General features: G+C 40.7%; 1 protein-coding gene across 2 annotated transcripts; it reads left to right on the forward strand.

The window, feature by feature from the left end:
* Positions 1–1,158: 1,158 nt before the first annotated feature.
* Positions 1,159–25,277, forward strand: NT5DC3 (5'-nucleotidase domain containing 3). 2 transcript variants are annotated; one of them, XM_074581530.1, is made up of 14 exons: positions 1,159–1,393; positions 4,790–4,974; positions 8,491–8,565; positions 9,125–9,180; positions 13,562–13,652; positions 15,314–15,451; positions 16,957–17,017; positions 17,254–17,356; positions 17,498–17,599; positions 18,599–18,680; positions 19,032–19,118; positions 20,422–20,562; positions 20,929–20,993; positions 22,095–25,277. In XM_074581530.1, the coding sequence occupies exons 1-14, from the start codon at positions 1,201–1,203 to the stop codon at positions 22,354–22,356; spliced, it is 1,641 nt and encodes a 546-aa protein (XP_074437631.1). In that variant the 5' UTR covers positions 1,159–1,200; the 3' UTR covers positions 22,357–25,277. The 2 variants fall into 2 exon arrangements, with proteins under 2 accessions (XP_074437631.1, XP_074437641.1); XM_074581540.1 differs by having other exon boundaries at positions 9,164–9,180.
* Positions 25,278–25,309: the final 32 nt, after the last annotated feature.

Raw genomic sequence — 25,309 nt, forward strand, 5'->3', positions numbered from 1 at the left:
GTGGGAAGGATGGAGCATATAGTTACCCACTGCCAGGTGCTTTGAAATCCGAAGTTGATTGTTTTTTGTTCAGTTTGTTGTGGTTTTGCCTGTAAAAAATAAGGTGGGCATCATTCTCTCTAAAAAAAGAGAATGCTCAAAGTAGTACTTTGGATTTGTATAGGACTGCTACTTTAGAGATGTATGGGGAGGAATGGGTGAGTAACTTCTGGGCATAAGTGACAATGGATGTGGATCTCCTTGGTATAAGAACAAGCTATGTTTAATGTTTACTGTATTGGGAAAAGAATACATTCCTTTCACTGTTAACAAAGTTTCTGAGCGCATCAGGAATTCCGCACGTGGAGCTCTAAACTTGCTGCTGTGGAAGTGGTCTGGTCTTTGTTCTTCTTCATCCATGCATCATCTAACTTTTTTTTTTTTTTTAAATGAGTATTAATAGGTATGGTTTGAGTTCTCAGACTGCCAGGGTCTACCGCTATTAGTGGCAAGTGTTTCACAAGGAGGTGGGGGCCTCAAAACAGCACTAGGATTTCTGTGGATTTCAGGGTATTCTTTGTATTGCACATTTTGTATCCAGCTTATGTTTTGAGCTTATTTTGTTCAGGAATGTAAGCAGGTGCCCTTAGCACTTCTCAAAAGTGAGCTGGCTGGAGAAGTATTTGCTGTTGATGTGTGTGTTGTGAAAGGATCCCAGGCAGCTCCTAGTGCAGGGGGAGACCCACGGAGCAGCACCGGAGGCGAGAAGTCAGGGCACGTTCCCCCACGCAGCTCCGCTTGACCTTGACCTGCGTGTGAAAAACCTTCAGCAGTTGCTGATAAAACGCTGCCGGCGGTGACGGATGGGGGGAAAGTCGCTTTCTCCGGTGGGGATGTCAGACCTGAGGGCCGGGCCCCCCGTCGCCCCTGGGCCAGCTCCCCCCGGGGCGGGGACAGGTCTTCGGAAAGCCGCTTCCCGCTGAAGTCAGGGCACCACCTCCCTGTGCCCCCGCCACAACCCAGCGCTGGCGGCGGGGCGTACGGCCGGCCGGCACCTCCCCGGGCTGGCGGAGCGGCGGGACGCGGCTACCTGCCGCCCCCGGCGGGCCGGGCCCCGCCTCCCGCCTCGGCACGGTCCCGGGGCGGGGCCCGAGGAAGTGACTTCAGCCGGCGGCGGAGCGGCGGGGCACGGCGCGGCGGGGCTGAGCGGCGGCGCGGAGGATGGCAGCGGCGGCGCGGTCCCTGCTGGCGGCGGGGCGGGCGCGGGCGGGCGGGCGGCGGTGCCGGGCCCTGCCCGCCGCCGGGGCCGCTCCCTACTGCACCGTGGCCCCGCAGCAGCAGCAGCGACAGCCGCCCCCCGACATGAAGAGCTACCTGTGGTCGCGCTACAAGGAGGCCAAGAGAGTCACCAAGGGTGAGCGGGGCGCGGGGCCCTCCTGCTGCGGGTCGGAGCGCCGCCGGGCTGGAAAGCGAATAAATGCATGGGAGAGGAGGAACGGGGATCCCAGTGGGAGCTGCTGCGGCGGTTTGATGGGGGACGAGGCGCGGGTGTGTGGGGGGTCCGTGCAAGGCACTGCCCGCCTCCAGCCGGGGGGTTTCTCCCCGTGGGTCGCCGCGGTGAGGAGCCGTGGGTCCGTCCCGCAGCGCTCGGCGGAGCCGCCGTCCGCTCCTGGAGTCACCGCGGCTCCGGTGTCAAAGCGCTGTCCCTTTCTGGTGGTCTCCGGCGCTCTCCCAGTCTCAAACTGGGAGCGCGGGTTGGGTCCTGAGGGCGGGACACTCACATGCGCTGGTGGGGGCGGCTGCCCCTTTTTCTTCCCCGCCTCTGGAGAAGGGGTGATCCCCTCAGACCAGCAGCGCCCGTCCGGCCCACCGGGGCTGCGGCCGTTCGGAGGTGCCTCGGGCAAGAAGCCTTTGGTACGGCGCCCCTTGGGCCGGGCCGGGCAAAGCGGCCGGCATCGGAGGTGTTGTGTGGAGGAAAACAAATGTAAAGAAAATAATCAGGAAGATGGTCGTCTCTCCGAAGGGCTTTCTGCAATAGGCTGCTCTTCCAAAAAGTTAAAATGCTGTGAGGTTTGGATGTTTTTGTTTTTTCGTTTTGCCTACGTGAAGCATTGAAGGCAGGGTGAAATGCTAATGATACGTGCATGACTGGGAAGCCCTGTTCTTCAGCCCAGCTAGGCAAAAAGTTAAGGGCCATATACTTGCTTGCTTCTGCCCTTGTTCTGATTGGAAGAGTATTACCAAGGTGTTGAACGTGTGATCTTTTTAGAGAGCTGAAAGAGAAAGGGGGAGCATGTGTTTCACAACATCAAGTGGGAAAGCTTGTCCTGTAGTGGCAATGGATAATGCTTTAGTCTTGCATGTTTTACCCTTTAAAAAAAAATAAATTACTGTATTGTCCTGCTCTTAAGAGTCTTGAGCATAAACTGGAGTTTCGCTGTGCTGGTTGCACACGTAGCATTGGCAAACATAAAATAGTGGCAGCATTTCACAAGTGAAATAAGAAGCCATGTTAGAGATCTCAGAAGAATGCTATGGACTTTGGAGGGTGGGATAAGGCATAGGAAGAATGTAAGGCATAGTAAATGCCTTTTGGTTTTAATCTTTTTTTTTTCCTTTTCCTGTTTTTTTTTTTTTTTTTTTGAATTAGCTTTTTCTTGTTCTAAACCACACCCAAATAATACTTCAGAGCTGAGGTTAGAGCGTGGGGTAATGTTAAGAGAAAATAAGTCAGTCAATGGGTGTGGGTTGGCGAACGAGGAGCCAAGTGCTTCTCGAATAATTCTCTGAATGTTTTATTACAGCCTAAGTCACCCAGCGGTTTCAAGTATGTGACGTTCCACTTAGATACAATGTTAAGATGACAAATCTGTCCTGATTTTTGACCCAAGGTTTATAGCGCTTGGGATGCTGTCTGCCAGCCAGAATGTCTAATAGTTACAAAGTGTTTATACTGTCTGTTTTCAGACTGGCGCTAGTCAAGCTTTTTTTAATCTGGAATATCTTTATATCTATATCTATAAATATCTTTATTTTTAAAATAACTGTTGACTCACCAGGCTGCACAATTGTCATTTGAAAAAATACTTTAACTATAATACAGAAATGGGTGTTGTAAGGTGATTTTGGAAGTTCACTCAAAACTATGGTTATGACTTCAAGTTAATGAAATGATTCATGGCCCTTTTTATAGAGTAAGAGTATTTACTTTAATAGTAGTGTGTCAGATTGCATTTGATTATTTTGTTACCTCAACTGAGCATAATATTTAACTCCTGTATTACTATAAGCAGTGCCTGGAGATAGTAGGAGCTAAGGTTTTGCTTGTAGCTTATTTTGTTGGATCCCCTGAAATGAAAGGTATAGCTTTTCATGTCAGCTTAAGCATGGGGAACTCCTGGGATTGTTTTTGGTGAAAAAGATGCTGGACTCTATTTGAAACTTGGAATTAAACTCAGTCATGCTGTTCTTTCTCTCTCATAAAAATTAAGACTTGGATATCTTCATCTGATAAAGTTGAATGGTTTCAGATTACTGTCTGTTATTGGGCATCTGTGTAAGTTTCTTACTGTATCTGCCTGTCAGCTGTGCAGCAGTCTAGGGCATTGCTTATACAAAAAAAAATGTTATTTCTCTTTCTATGAGTTGGCCAGATTTTTCAAAATGGAGCACTATCTTTCTAACAGATCTGGAGTCCCCGCACCTACCTGCATTGTTGAGATGATTTCCTCCCATGGTGGAGCACATAGTGTATCTGTCAGAGCTGAAGGTGTTGAGATAAGCTTGACCAATTCTTTCTAGACTTATACGTAGAACGTAACCAAAGCAGCATATTCCCTTTAAACTCACCCTTCCAAGCACTGATTTAAGATGAAAGCTCCCCCTTTTCCACTAGCAGAGAAGGATAGATTACAAAGATAGTATATGGGAAGGGAAGAAAACATGCTCGTGTTTTATACTTCCAGGAGGGTATCATTCAGACTCCTAATGTTTCTCTTTCAAGTTTTCTAAACAAGAAATATAAACATCCTTAATACTGATGTTGGTCCTAAAGTTACTTTATACGTTATGGCTCTGTGTAAGTGGTCTTAACTTCTCAGAATACTTTTCAAACAAATATCGAGAGAAACACCCTTAAAAATGGAAGTGATTTACACACACTAGGTAGATGTGTGTAGAGAATAAGCAGAATATTTTTGGTTTCCTGATTTTCTAGAAGGTTAATAAGTGCAGCAATGTGTACGTAACTGTTGTTTGGAAAGTATGGCAAGCACACAAAGTTTTCTTATTTTAGTTGAAATTGAGTAATGTGACAACCTTGAAATGGTGAAGCAAAATAAATTAAAGCAAAGTTAAATTAAAACAAGGTCAGTTCTGCTTCTGGGGCAGAAGCTGGGCCGAATAATGGGAGGAGAAGACAAGGCTTCTATTATAATAACAATCCTTCAACTCCAAAGTTCATTTTCCAAAGCAGTAATAATGTGTAATGGAGCTAGCAAAAACTTACATATATTGAGTCTGAGCTTCTCTGAGCAGGATGCCAAAATACATCTTCTGTCCTACTTGAACTGTACAGAGAAAAGTGTGCTTCACGTAAAAACTATGGGGTCACCAAGACAAGTTAGGGTCAGCATTTTCAATAGCATCATATTGTTAAGGATTAGCTGGTTAGTGTGAATTAGTTTGATAGTTTCCATCACCATTTATCTACATTTAGAAATCGCAGTTGGATTTCTATGTATTTAAATAAAACTACAAGACTGGTGTTAACGTGGTTGTTTTTTTTTTTTTCTCTCTCCCTTGTTCCCAGAGTTGGTTCCTTCAATTATGAGTAACATGCTGAATCCGGATGCTATTTTTTCAAACAATGAAATGAGCCTGTCAGACATTGAAATTTATGGTTTTGATTATGACTACACGTTGGTCTTTTATTCTAAACATCTGCACACGCTGATCTTCAATGCTGCTCGAGACCTTCTTATTAATGAGCATCGGGTAAGTAAAAACAATGGAATAACAATAAACTTATGAATAAAGAGTTTAATAAATAATTTCTGAGAGGGGTGTAACTCATCTTTTCATGCCTCAGTCCTATCTTGGCTCACTTATAACACATTTTGTACAACAGCTACATGTGAACCACAGAAGTCCTGGTTTATTCTCAGCTGCAGTTTTGAGCAGAGCGCAATCTGACAACTGTTAAGGCGTACAGTTATATTTGTTTTATTTTTTAATGTGGTGGTGTGTTTGGTTGGTTTTTTTTTTCCTGATTGTCAGTTATTGGAGTCGCACTAATAAATAAGCTTAAAAGTTAATGTTACTGTTCTATGCATTGCTGTGAGTGCAGTGATGAATTTCTATATGAAATATTTTTAGCTGGACTTCTTAGGAGGTCTTTGATTGCACCATGTGCATGTGAGGTGCTCTGTATGCGCCCGGCGTTTCAGCTGAGTTAGCTGAAGGGGCAGGGAGTGCAGTGACGCTGAAATTGGAGGCTGGATACAAGAGAGACCCACGTAAGTGTTCAGCTCCGTAGTCCCTAAGAGGGAGCGCTGCCCTGTTGCCTCACCAAGCAGCACGTCTGCACCGGTGACCAGTTGACATCCAAGAACCTTGGAGCTGGTTGTTGCGTAGTTTGGGGATGGGAGAAGTTACTGTGTGTCAGGAAGCAGGGGGGGAGACGGGCGACTTGGGGAAACTGAAGGTATCGCAGGGAAAAAGATGGAAGAAAACGTGGACTGAAAGAGGTGAAGTTTATTGAACTGTAGGTCAGTTCAGGAAAATAAAAGGCAAAAACTCCACAGAGTAAATTAATTAATAAAACCGCTTGTGTATTTTATACGACCTAAATCTGAATGGGTGGTGTTATTCTACTTTCGTATTTGAATCTAAAGGTTAGGAGCTATATATAAACATCTATAAATATCCCTGGAAGAACAAACAAAACTTCACGGGCGCTACAAGCATACACAACTTGATCCCCCTAAGGTTTTGGCATGTCTTGGTAGCAATTTCTGTACCATGTGTAAATACACTTTATTAAAGCTATGTGATTTCTTGCAAAAAACATTGTTACTGTAGGAGTGAAGATTAATTCTTGTAGACAAAAATTCAAATGGTGCTCTGTCTTTACTATTTGGATGAATTCAGGTAGTAATAACTTTCCAGTTTGTCTCAACTAAAATTTCTTGAGTTCTAGTAAACGAAGCTGCAATTACTTTTTGAGGCAGCTTATTGAAATACATCATGTCCTGTTATTGAGGGACAACAGTTTTTATTAATTCTATCTCTGTAGCTGCCTATACTGTTAATGTTTTTGTTGCCTTTAACATTAGAAAAAACTTCTATCTAGTATTGCCTATTATGTCTGTCACAGTCAACATAAAAGATGGACAATTTTGGTCATGGTAGGGTAAGGTAATTCATCAGAAATTGCAAAATTCAATGTAGGAAGCCAGGAATTTTGAAGTGTGTCCAGGAGAATAAACATAAATTTAATGCTAATCTTGGAGGTGGCAGCAGGTGTTGAATGTAAACTCTTGCTCTTGGGTTTATTTCTTTCCTAATATACGGGCCTTATCTGGACTGCTGTTTCAGTCCAGATATATGTATCCCTACCAAGAGTGGGGTAAGCAAACAGTGCAATTTTTATCACTTTATTTTTGTTTGACTTCTAAGGAAGCTTTGATTTGTATGCCAACGTAGACCCAATCTTTTTCTCATATGTACTGGCATGCATGCAAAAAAGACAGCTGTCTAGTAGACTAAATTAAAGGAGTAAAGTCAAGTATGCAGAAATTTGAAAAAGTCAGAAATAAATTTCCTTGTTTGTGCTTGATGTGGCTGCTTTGGGGCATGTGCAGTACATTGTAGTTTTTAATTGATCACATTCTATATCCTCCTCTGATGTTTTCCCTTGTCTCTTCTGCTTCACGTTCCTGGCCAAACTTACACATCTTCTCAACCTATCTGTGGGCTTTTGATGCTGTTCTTCATTCAGATCGGTAGCCTCCCCATGTTTTCTGGAAGTGGTAGTAGGGATCATAGTTCAGAACTTAGGAGAAAGGAGTATTTTCTTTAACTGTAGACGCCCGTGCTCAGTACAAGCACAATCTACAGCAGTTGCAGAGCAAGTCCTCTTTAGCATAGATAAAAACTTTGTGGAGAAATTGCAGTTTATTTATTTTTCTGTGAAAGTTGCTAGAGCCTCTGTTGAAGCTGTGTAATCTACTTTTTTTTCCCCAAAGGCTCGTAAATTAGCCATATAGGTATGGAGATTGTTGTAGTGAAGGTGGAGAATGTGCCTGAGATGAATTTGTCAAGTTCTAAGACTGCTGTAGCCTGTGGGAGGGAAATGAAGGATTGCCTTTCAGTTGGTTAATCAAAGAAATTATAGTTTTCCCAGGCCTTGTCAGAAGTCACTGAAGCATTTTACCTTTTAAAAACAAATGAACAAACCCTTAGCCCAAGGCACACATCTAACGTATATGTTTCTTCATGGCTAACCTAGGCTTAAAGCAGGACAAAATTATGATTGGCTGAAAATGGGCTTATACTGTAAAATGTTAGAAAACTCTCTAAATAGGCGGTGTGAGCTACCTGTGCTATCTGTAAAGAACCTGAGGGAAGAGTACATGACATAGGCATTCAATACACAACAAGGTCTACAAACACTGTCCAGGGTAAATACAGTTGGATCACTGTAGTGTTCTCCTGAAGCGGCTCACCCTGACGACGTTTAATGCCCGACTTGCTTTCACGATCTGATCTTTGTGACATACTGTACCTTGGGGAAAGTCCCTGTTAGGGAATTCTTCTTTCATCCCTCCCCATCTGTACTTATTTTCAGTGCACCGTGCCTTTAAACACCTCTGGGGTCTATATTTCAAACTCAACAATCTAGGATCAGGAGTATGGTCCACATTGAAGGAGTTAAAACAGTTGTGTTTCTTTTATTTCTCAAAAATGCCAAAGACTTTTTTTTTTTTTGCTCCTGTTAATATTGATGATGTGGTATTGCTTTTTCTTTCAGTTGAAGTGAGCAGTAAAGTTCAGGTATCTCTATAAATCAGGCCATGTTCTTAGGTTCCTAGCTAGAAGGTTGAATTGGAAACTGTGTTCATATCATTTGTTTCATGGGGAGGTTTCACAACGCGAGGTAGCTCAGCTATTACATTTTAGGAATTTAATAGAATGTAGTTTGTTTTCAAAAGTGCATACGTTAAAATAACTTTTTGAACAAGAGGCTAATGTTCAAACGTGATCACTACAGAGTACCTGGATATCCAGCTTTAGGTACCGTGCTTGACTGAGATTTAAAACATTGACCTTGTATTTTGGAAAAATGTTTGGTTTGTCTTGCACTGTGCATATGTTCCTGCGAATCTCACCAACCTCTCAGAAAGCCTCTTAATGACTAGTGAAGGCTTTTAAAATTCTGCAGAAACTTTTTTTTTTTTAAATTTGTTTTTGTTATGGTTTTAAAATCAAATCATTGCTCTCTTTTCTTAGTATCCTGCAGAAATAAGGAAATATGATTATGATCCCAATTTTGCAATCAGAGGACTTCATTATGATGTACACCGGGTATGTATAAATAACTTTGTGATGAGTTATGTAGTGCGAGAACTTAGCCAAAGAAAATAAATAAGGCGTTTAAGTCTTCCAACTTTTCACGCTGTGTTGATGTGTAAGGATTTTGTTTCATATTTTTCTCTTTCATAGCAAGCTTGATTTTTTAATTTAATTTTATTTTTTTAAATAGCTCTTAAGTATAAAATATTTTGAGTGTTTTGTTCTCATGGTGGGGGACAGGGGACGGGGGCAGGGGGGGAAGGAAGACAACTTAGGGCGTAATAGAATAAACCTAAGCAGGTATCTGCTAGTAGGAAAAGCTATTTCTTCATGACTTGGCTCAGGTCACCGGACAATGTTTCCTTGGTGATTTGGCAAGCACTAGATAAAAGCCATTGATAAAAGTATTTTATCAATGAGGCTATGAAGGAAGTTGAAGTGAAGGTACTCAGGCATTCTTGAGACAGAAAGGTTACAGATAAAATTACTTTGATTTTTATAATTTCATGTCAAATAGTTGACATGATAAAAATGGAAAATGGATTTTTTTTTTTTTCCCCCCACCTGCAAGGCATTGTTAATGAAGATTGATGCTTTTCATTATATTCAGCTGGGAACAGTTTACAGGTGGGTAAAATTATTTCCTATTTATAATAAAAATGTATACTTACGTTTTTTGAATATCTTAGTTGCGTTTATTAGTGTACCTCTTAGGTTCACATAAGGAATGGTTCCCTGAAAAGCACGGGCATGAATGAATATTGCAGTCTTGCTGGAAGGGGCTTTCTTTGCACCACTGTGTGTACACACAGACATGAGCACACATTTACTGACTGATACAGTACAGCTGATTCCCCAGTTCAGAGCTGGGGAAGCTGGCAAGCTGGTTGGTCACATAGTGCTGACTCACTTTGTTTCCGGCTGTTAAATTGTGCTGAAAGACATCTAAAAATACGCTGATGACTTCTCTGCTGTTGCTTTCTATGTAAATAATTGTCACAGAGGGCCCGTTAGCATGACTTTGGTGTGGCTGTAGAGACACTTGGGAGGTCTTGCTGTGTTTGCTCAGAGCTTTGAAGTTTGGGCATATCGACCACATCATACTTGCAGAATGGAGCACAATTGCTTTGTGCCCACACAGCCTGACACTTTTTGAGTTTACTGAGTTACGTAGAATTGGCAATCTCTGTGCTGTGCTTCGTTACATGATATAGATATACTGTACGTGATATTTGACAGGAGAGTTTTTAGTATGGCTCAGTTTGCTGTAATGAAGCAGCACGCATTTAACTGTCGTGAACACCACACTTGGTACCAGATTTTAAATTAAACAACAAGCCTGAGCATGTTTCTTAATGTCATTGGATAAAAAGTTCTCTTTTGTGACCAAAAGATAATGCAACCTTCAGGTGATTTGCTATGAGGGACTGTCTGTGGTAGTATGAAATGATAATAATGTGCTCATTACTTCTTTTTGTTTGCCAGTCGGGCAGATAGGTAGATGATTCAGTGGTAGCTGTTGATCTGTTCTTCTATGAGTTAGTCTGAGATGCCCTTTGGGAGAGAGGAGAGGAACAGAAGGAAAATGAAAGAGGAAACAAGATGGCACAGTCCAGCATTAGGCTCATACTGTCAACATAGTAGCTATCTAAAGCTGCCAAAACAATGTGTTCTGTACATATTATGAGAGTCTGAGTAAAACTTTATACTTCTCCCTTACACCACATCCCTTAACACCACATCTAAACGAGCCTTAAACACATTCAGGGATGGTGACTCCACCACCTCCCTGGGCAGCCTATTCCAGTGTCTAACCACTCTTTCTGTGAAGAATTTTTTCCTAATGTCCAGCCTAAACCTACCCTGTTGCAGCTTGAACCCATTCCCTCTTGTTCTATCGCTAAGGACCTGTGAGAAGAGACCAGCACCAGCCTCTCTACAATGTCCTTTCAAGTAGTCGTAGAGAGTGATGAGGTCTCCCCTCAGCCTCCTCTTCCTCAAACTAAACAGTCCCAGCTCTTTCAATCGCTCCTCATAAGATTTATTCTCCAGGCTCTTCACCAGCTCCATTGCCCTCCTCTGCACTCGCTCCAGCACCTCGATATCCCTCTCATACTGAGGTGCCCAGAACTGGACACAATACTCAAGGTGTGGCCTCACCAGTGCTGAGTACAGGGGGACGATCACCTCCCTACTTCTGCTGGTCACACTATTTCTAATACAAGCCAGGATGCCATTGGCTTTCTTGGCCACCTGGGCACACTGCTGGCTTATGTTCAGCTGCTTGTCAATTAGAACCCCCAGGTCCTTTTCTGCCAGGCAGCTCTCCAGCCACACTTCCCCAAGCCTGTAGCGATGCATGGGGTCATTGTGGCCCAAGTGCAGGACCCGGCACTTGGCCTTGTTGAAGCTCGTACCGTTAGCATTGTCCCATCGGTCCAATCTATCCAAGTGTCTCTGTAGAGCCTCCCTATCTTCATGTAGATCAACACTCCCGCTTAGCTTCGTGTCATCTGCAATACAATAGTTATTGTATCTTTCAACTGACAAAGCCTGTTGCTGTGATTTTTGAAGGAATCATTTATGCAGGGCTAGGAGGGAAGCAGAGAACTCAGTGTGAAGGTCACTGATTGTAAGACTTGTTTAAAAGAGCTGTCACATTTTTCACTGTGAAAAATGCTCGTTTGCTAGATTAAAGGACAGGTGAAATAATCAAAGCTACATTTATCTGTAGAGGTATGTAGTAGAAATATTAAGGTTGGTATGAATGGGAATGTGTATGTGTGAGAGCACCAGAAGAAATGTTGACAGAAGGGGAAAAAAGAATGGTGTGTGGTGGTGTTGCCTGCATCAGTTGGTCATCAGGATATCATCATATCTGCATGCTGTTTCTCCAAACATCCATACGGGGAGCAAAAAAGAGGCTGAAGAGTTTGAGAGATGATGTTAGGAAGAACCATGGTATGACTGGAACTCTATAGTGACCAGTTGAATGGGTGGTGAGTCCCTCAGCAGTGTTGCTGTATGACTCAGAGTGGGACAGAATGAAGAGGCAGAAGATCACAGTTGCTGACAACTCGTAGTACAAAAGGCACATCCAAAGCCAGAACATGATGACCGGGCAAGAAAACTCTAGAGAGGTGAAGAGCTGGTGTCCCTTGTTCTCCGTGTTACTCAAAGTAATTCTGGACAGACTGCTAGGCCGCACATCTTGGTGCTTGTGAGTGTGTGTGAGGGCAAAAGCGAAAGCTATGATTTCACTCAATACTTTCCCTTAATTTTGTTTAAAATGAGATTACTTTTCTGTACCAACACTGAGCACTGCTGTTAGTTGCTGTATATCTGTAGTTCTTAGGTTTGACCTTCCATGTGCTCTGTATGTGTGTAGGTCAATTATACAGCTGAAGGTAGCAGCTGTACAGCCAAGCGTACAGCCTTGTGTGCACTGAGAGGTGTAAGCAGTTCTGGCGTCCCTCTAACAACGCATGTCTCCAAGAGCAGCGGTGTGGGCCCGGCTGTGGGTGAACTGTGATGCTTTTAGTGCTGTCTGTCTGTGCTGTCAGTGGAATAAAATAAACTTTGTAGTTACACAGCTGGACTGTGACCTGTGTCAAGACTATGAGTCTTCTGGAAAAACTCATCTACAGCTTTGCCTACACAGTCGTCTTTCCTCTCTGGGTTTTATGTATGTCTGTTGTCCTCTCTTGATTTGTGCTTAAGTAGCTCCTGATCCACAAGTGTTTTCCTTAGCAGTATTCAAATACCACTTGGCATAGCTGTCTGCAGACTAGAAGATGAGTCAGTCCTCAATTCTGATCGTATTACATTTTGGTTGCGTTTCTTCATGTTTACTGCTGTGGAGTGGGTGACGCTGAGCTTTGTATCTTACAAAACCAAAGTATTACCTGCCGTGTTTGTGCACAATCCTAACTTGAATGCTGGAGTCCTACCAGCAGTAGCACAGAACTACGTACAAGTCCCTGTAGGATTGAGAAGCGCAGTAAAGGATCTGGTTAACGTGGGACTTTGCTACCGTAGCAGCGCTGAGGAAGTTCATGTATCATGCCCTTCCACTGCAAAGCTGGTGTGGATGCTAAACACTGAAAGTACTAGGTTATTAATTAATTTATTTTTTAATGCCTCACAACACTTCTGGGAAAGACCAAGAAAGGGAGGTAGTGGAATAACTGTCTGTCTTACAAGGCTGCAAAACACCACAAGTAGGCTTGGAAAAAAGGGACGAGATAATCTGGTTTTTGTTTGTGTTCTTTAATCTTAAGCAAAACCTCAACGCTTCTGTGTCCTCTGGTGAGGATGTTTGCATGCCTGCAGTGTCTTGGATGCTTTAGTGTGAGATGCTTGATACTGTAAATGCTCAAAACCAAACAAAACCAAAGCCTTTACTCTCTTAATAGTTGATAAAGAAACTCTGGAGAGAGATGATATCTCCTTCTTCCCTATTTGTTATTATATTTTAATATTTTAATTACTTGTCAACAATCCTTCAAGTAATCTTAAATTTTGGGAAACTGAATTGTTGATACAGTTTAAAAGAAATTCTTATTTAGTTAAAGATTGTGCATGTTTTTCTTTCCCTTGCATCTTCAAGGTCATGCTGCAGAATAATCTGGTTTAAACACTATCACATCATCAGTGCTGCGTGAAACAAAGGCAGAGTGAAGAATTACTTGTGTTAAGAAACTGGAAGCTCTAACTACTTCTTACAAACCCTTGAGGCATAGTTTCAATGGAGACTAATTAGCTCTTTTCCCGTAAGAAAGTAAAAAGGACTTAAAATTGGAATGTGTTCCGTGTGCGTCAGCCTGTTAAAGTGTTACTTGTTCTGTAAGGAAAGATGCTGTTTTAACTTACAGACCAAAGCGGTCTTATGACATTATTAGTATTTTAATAAGCTGCAGATCTAAGTGTTAATCTCTCAGACTTTCATTCGGTAATTACTTGAAAATTTTAATCTGATTTCTGAACTAAAGCTAATGTTGTTTTCCAGAGGCCTCAGCGTTGTCCCGGATGAAGAAGTCATTGCAATGTATGATGGTTCACATGTCCCTTTAGAACAAATGAGTGACTTTTACGGAAAGGTAAAACCACAGAGGGCTCTTTAAAAATGATTTTTTTTTTTTTTTGGGAGGTGGGGTGGTGCTGTTTGCATTTTGTTCTTGTACTTACTAGCAGTTACATTTTCTCAGTACATGACTGACTTACAGTTCTAGATGTGAAGTTTGCCCTCTAAAGTGACAAATGTCTTTTTTTTTTTTTTTTTTTTCTCCCACTTGCTGGAGTTTCTTCTTTCACTGTTCCCTTTCCCAGTCATACAGACAGAGAAGTGGAACGTATTAAAATTAAGTGACTTGGTCAGTGTTGCACAGCAAATCTGATAAAGGCTGGGAAGTGAACCATATCTGGTGCCTTACCCCAGCTATGTACTTCTTCCCAGTGGTGTAATGGCTTAGCTGCTGTAGCAGCACGTAAATGCGTGGAGGCATCTCTTGCATACAAGCTGGCGTAGTGACAGTAAGAGGATTTGATGAAAGATGAATGATAAAAGATAAAGCTTTTAAGTTTAGGATGTGACTTCGTGGGGAAAGTTAATCTTTTTGCTGGTAGGTTCCTTCGTCTTTCCCAAATGAAGAATGGTCCTGTCTTTTTAGTAAAAACCAAGTTTATTTTACCCCTTTTACTTATGGGTGTTAATTCCACTTGTTCTTATTTTAAGGAGTTAAACTTAGAATTCCCAAATCTGGTGCCTGCAGCAGTTCTGAATATTGGCCTGGCATTCCCTGTGGGATGCCTTGGTCTCCGCAGGTCTATGCTTTTTTTGATCTTGGAAAGAACAATGACAGGAGGCTATGGACACAAACTGAAACACAGGAGGTTTCCTCTGAACGTCAGGAAACACTTTCTTTACTGTCAGGGTGACCAAGCCCTACCACAAGTTGGTTGCCTAGGGAGGTTGTAGAGTCTCCATCCTTGGAGATATTCAGAAGTCATCTGGACAAGGTCCTGGACAACTGGCTCTAGGTGGTCTTCCTTGAACAGGGGCCTTGGACCAGATGACCTCCAGAGGTCCCTTGCAACCTCAACCATTCTGTGTTTCTGATCTTGACTAGTGTTTTGTCTTAAGCAAAGATGTCTGGTTGCTTTAACCCCCTTCTTCTTGAGAAGTATTTGGTTTGTATTTGTTCTTGTTATAATGAGGTTCTCTGCTTTTGTGAAACTTAACTATAGTTAACAGCTTTTGCAGACTAGAAATCTTTTCCTCTGTTCCTGCATGAGTTATTGTAGATTCTTACAGCTTTTTATTATCTCTTTTCAAGGAAGTAAATTGTTTTGCAGTCCTAATCAGTATTCCACTTATTAAAAAAACAAGCAAACAAATCCTCCACTCCTCCATCACAATACCCACTGCCTCTTTTTTACAGAAGTGCAGACTTCCAGTGAAGGCCCCTAAGTCCTTCTCTTGACTTTTAGCTCAGCACTGTCTTTTATGTGTTTATGAATTAAAATACTGCTCTAAGGAGTAATTATTCATGAGTAATTCTTAAAATAAAGCCAACAGTTTTGTCAGAGTTATTTTATTAGAAGTCTGTTAATTCAAAAAGAATCTAAAGCAATGTGAACAGTGATGGCAAAAGCTGAATATCTGCAAGCAAGCTGAAGTGTTTATGCTGAATGAATGAAAGTACTCTATTCTGAGAAATGCCTGACATTTTTTCTTCTTTTTTCTTGCCACCCCTGTTAGAGCTCACAAGGAAACACAATGAAGCAATTCATGGATATATTTTCCTTGCCAGAAATGACACTCCTTTCTTGTGTGAATGAATATTTTCTGAAAAACAACATAGACTATGAGCCTGTTCATCTGTACAAAGATGTCAAGGTACTAGCTTTGAAGATGTAGGTAAACCTCTACATTTGTGTGTCTTCTCTGTGAGCGCTTCAGGAAGCTTCAGCCCGTTGTTTCAGCTCCAGTGAAATGCCTCAACTTTAGGTTTTGTATGCAGTAATTATTGTTATAACAACCATAAAAATATAAGTAAAATGAAGGTACACCTTGGAAAAGAACATATAATAATTTGAAATTTGTTTTAAATCTGATGTTCTAGGGCTGTTGCTCTTTTTGTAGGTTTGAGGGGTGGATAGGGGGAAAGTGAAGAAGCTCTTGTACGTCAGTAAAGTTCCTTTTATTAAAGGTATACTTTTCTCAGTAGCAGGAATTCTAAGAGGCTATAGGGAATTCCAGTTTGGAGTTTTCAGTTATACTGCTTCTGTGTCTTCAGTAGTATATGATCATTTGCTGTCTCTTGCTTTTGGCCTATCTATTTTGCTTGTTTTCGTCTTTTCCTCCTCCAGAAAAATCTAGTAATAATGACTAGAGTAATTTGACCCTCTTGATTCCTCAGGATGTATCCTGCAGAGGAGATAAAATTATGTCATGGTTATTTAAGAACAGAAGAGGTCATGCTTAAGTTTATGGCATTTATCCACACAAGCTTTCCATCCAAAACCTTTTCCTGGCCCCTTCTTGACAAATATTAAACTCGTGTAGTTGTTCAGTATATGTGATGCACCTGAATGTTGAATTTCTTACTTTCAAAAGTAGATGAGAGAGGTTTTCAGAAGCTTTTGACCTCCAGAATAACTTTCCCTTCTGCCTATGGTTACATAGGATCAGAAGGGTAGTTCCCATGGTTTCTGTTGAAGTATTTGTAGAAACTTCTGTGCTCCTCAGCATTAGCAACATTTTGGAAGCTCTGTAGTGGAATTTTTTGGGGATTTCTAGGACATACTGCATCTAAGTACCAAAATGGCAGTACCACTGTCCTAAGCAAAGCGATCTGGTACAGAGCTGGCTCAGGAAAGCTGCCAAATGCCTTCAGAGCACCTTATGGGTGCTTTGCTTAAGCACTTAGTTTCTTTCGTCTGTTCATAAATTTATTTTTTTTAAATAACCAAGGTATTTGGGAGTTATCATAATCTAAAATCTATCTGATTTAAAGCTTTTTTTTTTTTTCCCCCCAAGAGGAAAGGAATGTGTTCTGCTCCAAAGGTCATTAGAAATCTGTGATGACTCTGCCTCTGCAGAGCTTTCACCCCACTTCACCTTTCCGAGCGCCCTTTCACAGTTGTTATGTAAAAGAGCCCCTGTGCTATCCAGTTTTACTTCCCAAATGTATGAAGTTAGTTTGCTGGAGGACAGGCCTGCTGTTTGTCTAGTGATGACCTACACATAATGAACATCATGTGGCATTTCTGTAAAGTTGAAAGTGTAGTTCGGAGAAAGGAATTGCTTTAGAAACAAATTACTACTGCTACGCTGTGAGCGTAGCTTTTATATGTGAAAAGATTTTTCAGTTGTTTAGTGCTCTGTTGCTTTCCTGACAGGATTCAATCAGAGATGTCCACATCAAAGGAATAATGTACAGAGCAATTGAAGCAGATATTGGTAAGTACTAATGAGATCATCTGTCAAAGGCTTTTTCACGGATAGTATAATGATCTTTCTGTCTTCCTTATTTAAGATTACAAATTCTAAATTTTAAAGCTTGAAAGAGTTATTTCCACTTGTCTGAGGTGCCTTTGTTAAGCATAACCTCATGTTCTGAACCCTTGATTGAAAGCAGAGAAAATTCTCACTAAAATCTTTTTCAGTTAATATTGTATTTCCCCCAATCTTCACAGAGAAATACATCTGCTATGCTGAACAAACTCGCGCGGTGTTAGCAAAGCTGGCTGATCATGGCAAGAAGATGTTTCTCATCACAAACAGTCCCAGCAGTTTTGTGTAAGTGAACAGTTCTTTGCTGTTCAACTATACATTTTTAAAGGATGCAGAGGATGAGGCTCTCTAATGTAATTCGTTATACTGCACAGATAACTGCACTCCTGTTACGCTCCACTGTTAATATCCCTCTGTCCTTTTTAGGGACAAAGGCATGAAGTTCATAGTCGGCAAGGACTGGAGGGACCTCTTTGATGTGGTCATTGTACAGGCTGATAAGCCAAACTTTTTCAACGATAAGCGAAGGTGGGTATTTACTAAAGAATGATTCAAGCAGCTTATTCCATATAAGGCTATAGAGCATGTTATGAAATATTTTTATTTGGAGGCAGTTTAACGTGAAATCATATTTGATGAAATCCTGTTTAGGGACATTACAAGAATGCAGCAACACCTATTTCTAAAGTCCAAATGTTTTGTCACTTCTTACCGAAGAAAGTTCTAGTAGCTATTACAGGTCTACTGGACTGAGTCAGGCTCACAGAAGCTGTTTTTAGCATCTTAGCTTGTAAGTTGAAGTATGTTCTTTTGCTAATAAACCTGAGAAATTTTGATGCCTTCCAGAATCAGCGCCTTATCTGGAAGTGTCTTTCATTGCTTCTGGTTTTGTTTAGTAATACATGATATTTAAACGGCAGACTGGCTGACAGGCTGGAGTATTTGGACTAGTTGTTCGATTAAGTAAACACATTCGTAATGCGTTTGCACTACTCTTACACTTGAAAAAGACCCGTTCCTTTATGTGTACTTATGATTTGGAAGTGAGATAGAGGAAGGTGGTTTTTTTTTTCTCCTTTACCTTTTTTTCATTTAATTTTAAAAAGAACTTTGCTGTACATCTTGCCCCCAGTCCTCTGCCCCCTTCTTCAGTTGCTCAGTTATACAAAATGAGGTATTGGGCAAGATTTTTACACATCTTCACTTCTTTCGTGTTCTCTTCTCTCCTTCTTAATGGCAGACAGTTCACACTGTTTATTCCCCTCTGTCTGGGATCCCCGCCTTAGTTCTCAACAGCTGTTCTCAAGCTCCATTAAAAATGTCATCAGTATGATGGACAGATTTGTTGCATTTCCCTGGCTAATGCAGATGTTTTGGAGCTGCGCTTTTTCTGTTACAAAATGTTCGGATGCTAGAGACCATGATTTCCTTTTTAATGTAAAAAATATTCATCTTTCAAATTTTAATCTCCTAAAAAGTGACAGAATTTCTACAGCGCTGTAACAATTGTGTATAATTCTATTCTAGACCGTTTCGGAAGGTAAATGAAAGGGGAGTGTTGCTTTGGGACAAAATTCACAAGCTGCAGAAAGGTCAGATTTACAAACAGGTACGCTTTCAATAAACTCTTTCAGTTCAAATTTAATACCTATTTCCTAGAATCCCAAGCTTCTTCAGATATCATAAAGGCTTCTAAAAAGTAGATACGTTTTTAAAGAGAATTCTTTTAATTATTGAAGTGGTACAAATTCATTGTCGGTATTGTATGTCTGCAGTTTACTTGCTTCTTGAAGTGATAGTATTACTGAAATCGGCTGTAAAATTTGGGATTCATAATATATAAACCGAGGACAAGATTCTTGATATGAAAATATTTTTAGGGGTGTACTAAATTCTTTTTTCATGCCTGTGAGGGTGCACGTTGCAGGCTGCTGCAATGTATGTGTCATTCTTTCCACAGGGTAACTTGTATGAATTTCTGAAGCTTACTGGCTGGAGGGGCTCTAAGGTTCTCTACTTTGGTGATCACATTTACAGTGACTTGGCAGTAAGTCGTTTATTTTCACAAAATAGGATAAAAGACAAAGCTTTTTATTAGTTTTCCTCTCTTCCTCCTCAGTTATTCAATATAACACACTTTCATTTGTGATTTCTAAATACAACAAAATTTAAGATGGTAGTTAAGCCATGTTGCTTTTCTCGCAGTGAAGGAAACTGGTGCTGCAAAAGGCCGACCATATTTTCCACCTGACTAGTAGCATTTAACTTGTTTACAAACTGCGCTCAGGAATGTGTGAGTTTGTGTTCCTGATCCAGATACTGATTGTGTCAGATGTAACAAGAGAGTAAACACAGATATCCAAATGTACAGGATGTGGCTGATTTGGATGACATTTACTACCGAGTGTAATAAGAGCTGAATGAACTTCTGTTTTGAATGGTAGGAGGCAATCTTCCTGTCGCTAATGGGAAACTTTCTTTCTTCCCGAGATCTTGCTATGGTTTGTAGCCCCACTGTCCAGGCCTTTTCTTACTACCTTACAAACAAATGTATTGTTAACTGTTACTTTAGAGTAAGTGACCACCAGTTAAACTCTTTTGCAATTGATTGCGTATGAATGCCTGGATATGACTTGCCACTGCCAAGCTGTGGTAACTTTCTTCATCATCATCAGATGTTAACATTTTTGCTCCAATCTGCTTTTAAAAAGAAAAGTAAGTTTTGGTGCTTCAGAAGGCCAAGGGTCAGAGGAAGGAGGATGCAGATCTGTTCTTCTCTGGCACAGTGGAGTGTTGTGGTTTGGGCCGAACTGGCCACTGAGAACGACAGATGCTCTAACCCCTATGGAGGGGGGAGCTATGGAGCCTCTGTCTACCTGTCAAACAGGACATGGAGAAAAGAGCACAGGTGGCAGCTGCCTCGTCCTGTACTTGTCAGGAGGAGCTTGAGTAGCTGGGGGTCCCGATAGGACCCTTCTGTCAGCTGAGCGTATGGGTAAATGCTACAAATGCAACACGGTTTCCTCTAGATGCTTCTGACAGCAGCAGAGGTCTCATCCTCTGGAATTTCCTACAGTTAGTTTTAAACCTAATGAATTGGTGCTTATTTGCAAAGTGCTTATGTGTTCTTTATCTCTCTCTCTTTAAAAATGTGGGATTTGAAGCTTACTCTGAAATTAAATTCTCTTGCCTGTTGGCACAGTTAAGTCCCACTGTTTAATATTTCTGCTTATACGTAAGAAGCAATTAAATTAGTGCCCCTTTGGGATAAACAATGGTCAGATTCTTCAGTTCTTTTAAGTAGTTCTTTTTAAGACTAATACTTGTATTTTGTAATTCTTGGTAAATAGGATTTGACCCTGAAGCATGGCTGGCGCACTGGTGCAATTATTCCAGAGTTGCGATCAGAGATTAAAATCATGAACACAGAGAAGTACATTCAAACCATGACCTGGCTGCAAACCTTGACAGGATTACTGGAACACATGCAGGTTTGTTCTGTGTGTGTGTAATTGGCTCTGTAGAGCCGAAGGGATCCAGCCAAGTTTCTAAATGCTGGACATTGACGTTGCAAGTGCTTTCTGTCTCATTAAAGTTCACTAGTTTGACTGTAGATAAATAAATGCAATTATTCGTGTGGCTAGTTAGTAAGAGTTTTCCCAAAATCTTGTCCCGTTCCTCCACTGGTCAGCCTGGATTGATTCCTCCTTTCCGTTGTTTAAATTGTGTGTGGGTAACTTCTATGTACTGATTTATGAACCATGCTCTTGTCCTGTTAGCTGATAAGGATTTATTAATGGAAAAGCTCATTTAAGAGGGCATCCTTAGTTACCTGTCATCCATAATTTACATTCCAGGTTCACCGTGATCCTGATTCGCAAATGATTTTAGAAGAATGGAAGAAGGAAAGAAAGGAAATGAGGTAAGACATGGGAGATGAAAAATTTGCTTCACAGTAGCCCAGTGTTCCATAGAAGAATTTCTTCAGAATTTCTCTCCATTCCTGATTTATATTCCCTGGTACTTACAGACCTTCTAAAATTATCTGTGTGAAGCAATATTCTGCCTGTCTCTGGCGCAGCTCTTCTGCCCTCTGACCCTTTGTGCCTATGAACCCCTCTTCCTTGTTCCCCTTCTTTGGAACAGATGTTAGTTTCCCGCATGAAAGCGTACCATCGTATCAAATACTTCTCATCTCGGTTTTCCTGACCCTCTATGTTCAGCTGTCACTGTTGCTATTGATTACACAGCTTTACTTCTGCATGATTTAAAAATGTGTTTCTGTATCAAGATTTAGGTCATTTCTTCAGTTTTTGTAGATTATTTCTTCAGATTACATACAATGCATTTTAGAATACGCAAAAACTGGGCTCTGCGCTAGACTGGATTTAGCAGTGGACTAGTCACAGAGATAGGTAATAGGGCTAAAACTCCTAAAAATCTACTGTCATGAAGGAGCAATCCCTAAATGCCGGGGGTGTGAAGCGCACAGTTGGCAAGGCCAGCAGCTGTACCACCAGCAGCCTTTCCCAGAAATGTGGACGTTAATGAAAGAGGAATGGTACTTGGCAGTGACTAATAACAGACATTAATTCCAAGATGTCTTTAAGCTTTTTTGTGTACATTAAGCCAAATCTTTGCATTTTTTTAAAAAGTCTTTTGTCTTTGGAACAAGTGGATGTCATTAGGATTTAGATGAAGGCAAAAGTTTTCTTTCATAATCTCTTGAAAGGAAAGCTTGAGATGTGTTTCTGAAGTCAGAAGCGACTCATCGCTAGTTTCAGTAGAAGTGTGAAGTTCTTCTGTTTACTACTGAGATTGCTAGATTTGGGCTACATGTGTGGAAGAGATGCAAAAATTTCTTACGTGGCACATTTATGTGGTTTGAAGTGCAGCGCTAAGAGAATAATACGTAGAAGAGATTATAGGAACTGCTTGCTTCAGGTTCTGAATGCCAGCTGGTAATGAGATGTGTGCAGGTATGTTCACTTCATTCTCTTTGTTTTCTTTTTTGGGGGGACAGGGAGATGAACAGGAATTTCTTCAACGCGCAGTTTGGAAGCTTATTCAGAACTGATGAGAATCCAACTTATTTCCTAAGACGTCTCTCTAGATTTGCGGATATCTACATGGCATCATTGAGCTGTCTCTTGAACTATGAGCCTGATTACACGTTTTATCCGAGAAGGACTCCTTTGCAGCACGAACTTCCTGGCTGGTCAGACCAGCTGTGCACTGGTACATTCAGAATACCTTTCCTACAAGATACAGTTCAGATCAAATAAACACTTGGCGCCTTCTCTCTAAAATGGGCAAATACATATCTCTTTTTTTTTTTTTTTCTTTTTTTGAATGTACATGTATTTTATTTAAGTCACTTAAATCTGTTATCTTGATTTAGATGTAGTTCATACTTGTTCTCAGAAGTGTTGTACCTATTCTCTCCTCTCCTGCTCGGAGATGTTTAAACTCCTCTTACACATAGAAAAGATAATGGACTGCCAAAATAGTGGTGGACTAGGAGGGGATGGCAAATTTGAGGGGAAAGACTGGCGGTGTTCTGGGCTGGTTGTTTTTAGTTGTTCATTGGAAATTTTGATCTGAGGCCTTGTGGATTATAGAGAAATACTTATACTCTGTTCTGGCCCTGATCAGAACTCCAGCTGGAGCCTGTAATGGATCTGAGCACCGAAAAGCTTAAACCCAGTATTAGTAATTCAGTGATATGCAGTAACTGGGTTACCGTGAGATTGAGAGGGACGGTGTATGCATTTTAACTTCCCTTGCTGCTGTAGCTAGAGCCTTACCTGCTGTGGTGTTGGTGTGGCTCTGCTGCATTGCAGTGATTACGGCACCGGCGCGGGCTCAGGCTGATGGGCTTTTTCTCCTCTCTGTGCAGTTTCTGTTCTTGTAATGTCTGTGCTTGGCTATAGGTGGATCTGAGCCTAAAACTGAAAGTGGCGGTAACTCGGGCTGCTTCAGCTTCCTTTTCTTAACTTTTAGGCACCTTTTCTTTTTAAGTTTCAAAACACTTTAAATATCCACTCTCTGGTAATAAAGCCATTTCAAGAGGTCTTGCATTTTGCATTTCAAAGCGGAGACAGATCTCTGTCAGGTTTTAGATTGATCCTAAATGCTGCTTTTAAAAAATGTTACCAGTGTCTTACAGTGGTTTGTAATGTGGTTTTGCCGTTCCCTGGGAGAGAATGTATTTCATATGGCCTTCACTAATGGACTCTTACAGTCAAAAGTAAACACGCACAATAGGCAAATGAGTTGAAAGAAATATTAAGAAATGAGAAAATGAAACCCAGAGTTTTATGATGACTTTTTTTTAGCTCAAGCCCTCAAAGCTGAATTGGGGGTGGTGAACAGTTTGCATCAAGCAAAATAATTTTGGCAGTGCAAATTAGAAGTTTTATTGAATTACTGAAACTGCAGATAATGCATGAACATAAACTCTGGGTAGCATATATATGTTCCAAAGATTTGAGCTGAAAAATGTCTCTTTTGCACAAGGAAAACATCTGTTGATGTGTTTCCTCAAACAGGCACTTTATAGAACTGTTACATAGTTGTTTTTAAATAAGGATGCTTTCCTTTCTCTACATCCAAAGGAAATGGTTTTTTTAACTGGTGCTTCCCACCCCAGCCATTTTAGAAGGCATCATATGATTAATGTTTTTCAAATTTTAGTTATTGAAGGCTCTGTTTTTAAAAGCACATAATTTAGAAAATATATAGCATTTGATATTCTTCACTTTGTTTTGGGATATCACTTGCTTCCTACCACGATTGTCAGATAAATAAACTTTTGGTGACCAAAAGTTTTCTTTTTTTTTTTTTTTTTTTAAAAAACAAACTATCTGTATTATGTGCGAGTACCTATATTGAATTTCATATGCAGTGTCTTTCATATTTTTAAAAGCATGTTTGCAAAGTAAAGAATGTATTCTAATCTAGCCTGCACAATTTCATCAGCAGTTTTCCTGTATGCTTGAAATCAGTCTGAAGTCCTCAGAGGTGGTTACAGAATTTATGTTCCTGGTTTTCTTGTGCTGCTGTTTCAAACTTGACCCGCAACACTCCTGAAGTGAGCGTTTGTGTGTGTATTTAAACAGATGAACGTGCTTGAAGTAAGTTTGTCTGACGGTCCTGCCGTTTTGCTGGAAGAAAAAGATAAAAGTTTTGCAGGAAGTTAGTTTGGCTTTATCAGGAGACTTGGTGGTGGGGCTGTGTGAGAAATATTTAGCATAACTTGATAATGAAGTGTGGGGATGGAAATATCCCCAATTTGTCTTCAGTTCTATATTCTAAGGCTCAGCTAGAACTGAACTGGGTGTTACATGTGTTGTAGCACCTCTCATGCTCCAGAAACTTCAATGCACTGTTTAAAAGAAGCCCCCAAACCACTGCACATTCTCCATCTTACTACCAGCAATTAATAGTATTTTGTTAATTCAGTTCTGCATTGTTGAATTTGATAATGTTTTGTTGGCTATAGCTCTGTGATGTTTCTTCTTTTAAAGCTGGCTAGGAGTCAGTTTGTTTTGACTAATTTTCCTGTGTTAAGCAGGAACAGTTTAATTGGGTTGGATGGTGTTACCCACGTAATACACATTTTGTTTCAAGATGATTTCCTCCTCCCCCTTCCCTTCTCTTCACTTACAAGTAAAACTTCTGTACAAAGCTATGTTACACAAGCCAGCCGAAGTGAAATCTTGTTTATATTGCATGACTTCTTGAAATAAACAACACTGCATGAAAAAAAAATCATTATGGCAGGGTTATGTTCCTTTAAAACAACCCAACTATAAATAATATGAATTTAAGTGAGAATTTTAAAGTGTGTTATTTATTTTTCAGTGCTAGAATACTCTTCTTTAACTTTTAAAAATGTCTTGCATTTTTGTAATGACTTCAGAGAACGTGAGTTGTACGCCTCTGCTCTCTGCATTCTTATTTTAACCTTGTTGTGTTACTGACTGCAAAGAGATTTTGAGCATGTTTAAAGGGCAGTGTCTCTTTATATTCATTTTGGGAGTATTGTTCATTTGAACACCAAAGAAAGAAGAAACTTCCTGTTCTGTCAAAAACTCTGAAGAGAATTGTCTGTCAATAAAAGAAGAGTTTAATGAACTGTGGAAACTTTTTTTTGTGATAAAAGTATTTAATGATGATTACAAAAATAAATGCTTGGACTTTATCTTCTGGTCCCTATGAGCCTTAATATTTTGG

The sequence above is a fragment of the Larus michahellis genome, chromosome 1, assembly GCF_964199755.1.
Source record: "Larus michahellis chromosome 1, bLarMic1.1, whole genome shotgun sequence".
In the NCBI taxonomy this organism is placed as follows: domain Eukaryota; kingdom Metazoa; phylum Chordata; class Aves; order Charadriiformes; family Laridae; genus Larus; species Larus michahellis.

What these genes read in the sequence shown, in the direction of transcription:
- NT5DC3 (XM_074581530.1), top strand. Translation starts at nt 1,201, where the DNA reads ATGGCAGCGGCGGCGCGGTCCCTGCTGGCGGCGGGGCGGGCGCGGGCG. An exon ending in TTTTTCAACGATAAGCGAAG is followed by an intron (nt 17,600 to 18,598) that starts GTGGGTATTTAC and finishes ATTCTATTCTAG; the next exon opens with ACCGTTTCGGAAGGTAAATG. An exon ending in AAGGAAAGAAAGGAAATGAG is followed by an intron (nt 20,994 to 22,094) that starts GTAAGACATGGG and finishes TTGGGGGGACAG; the next exon opens with GGAGATGAACAGGAATTTCT.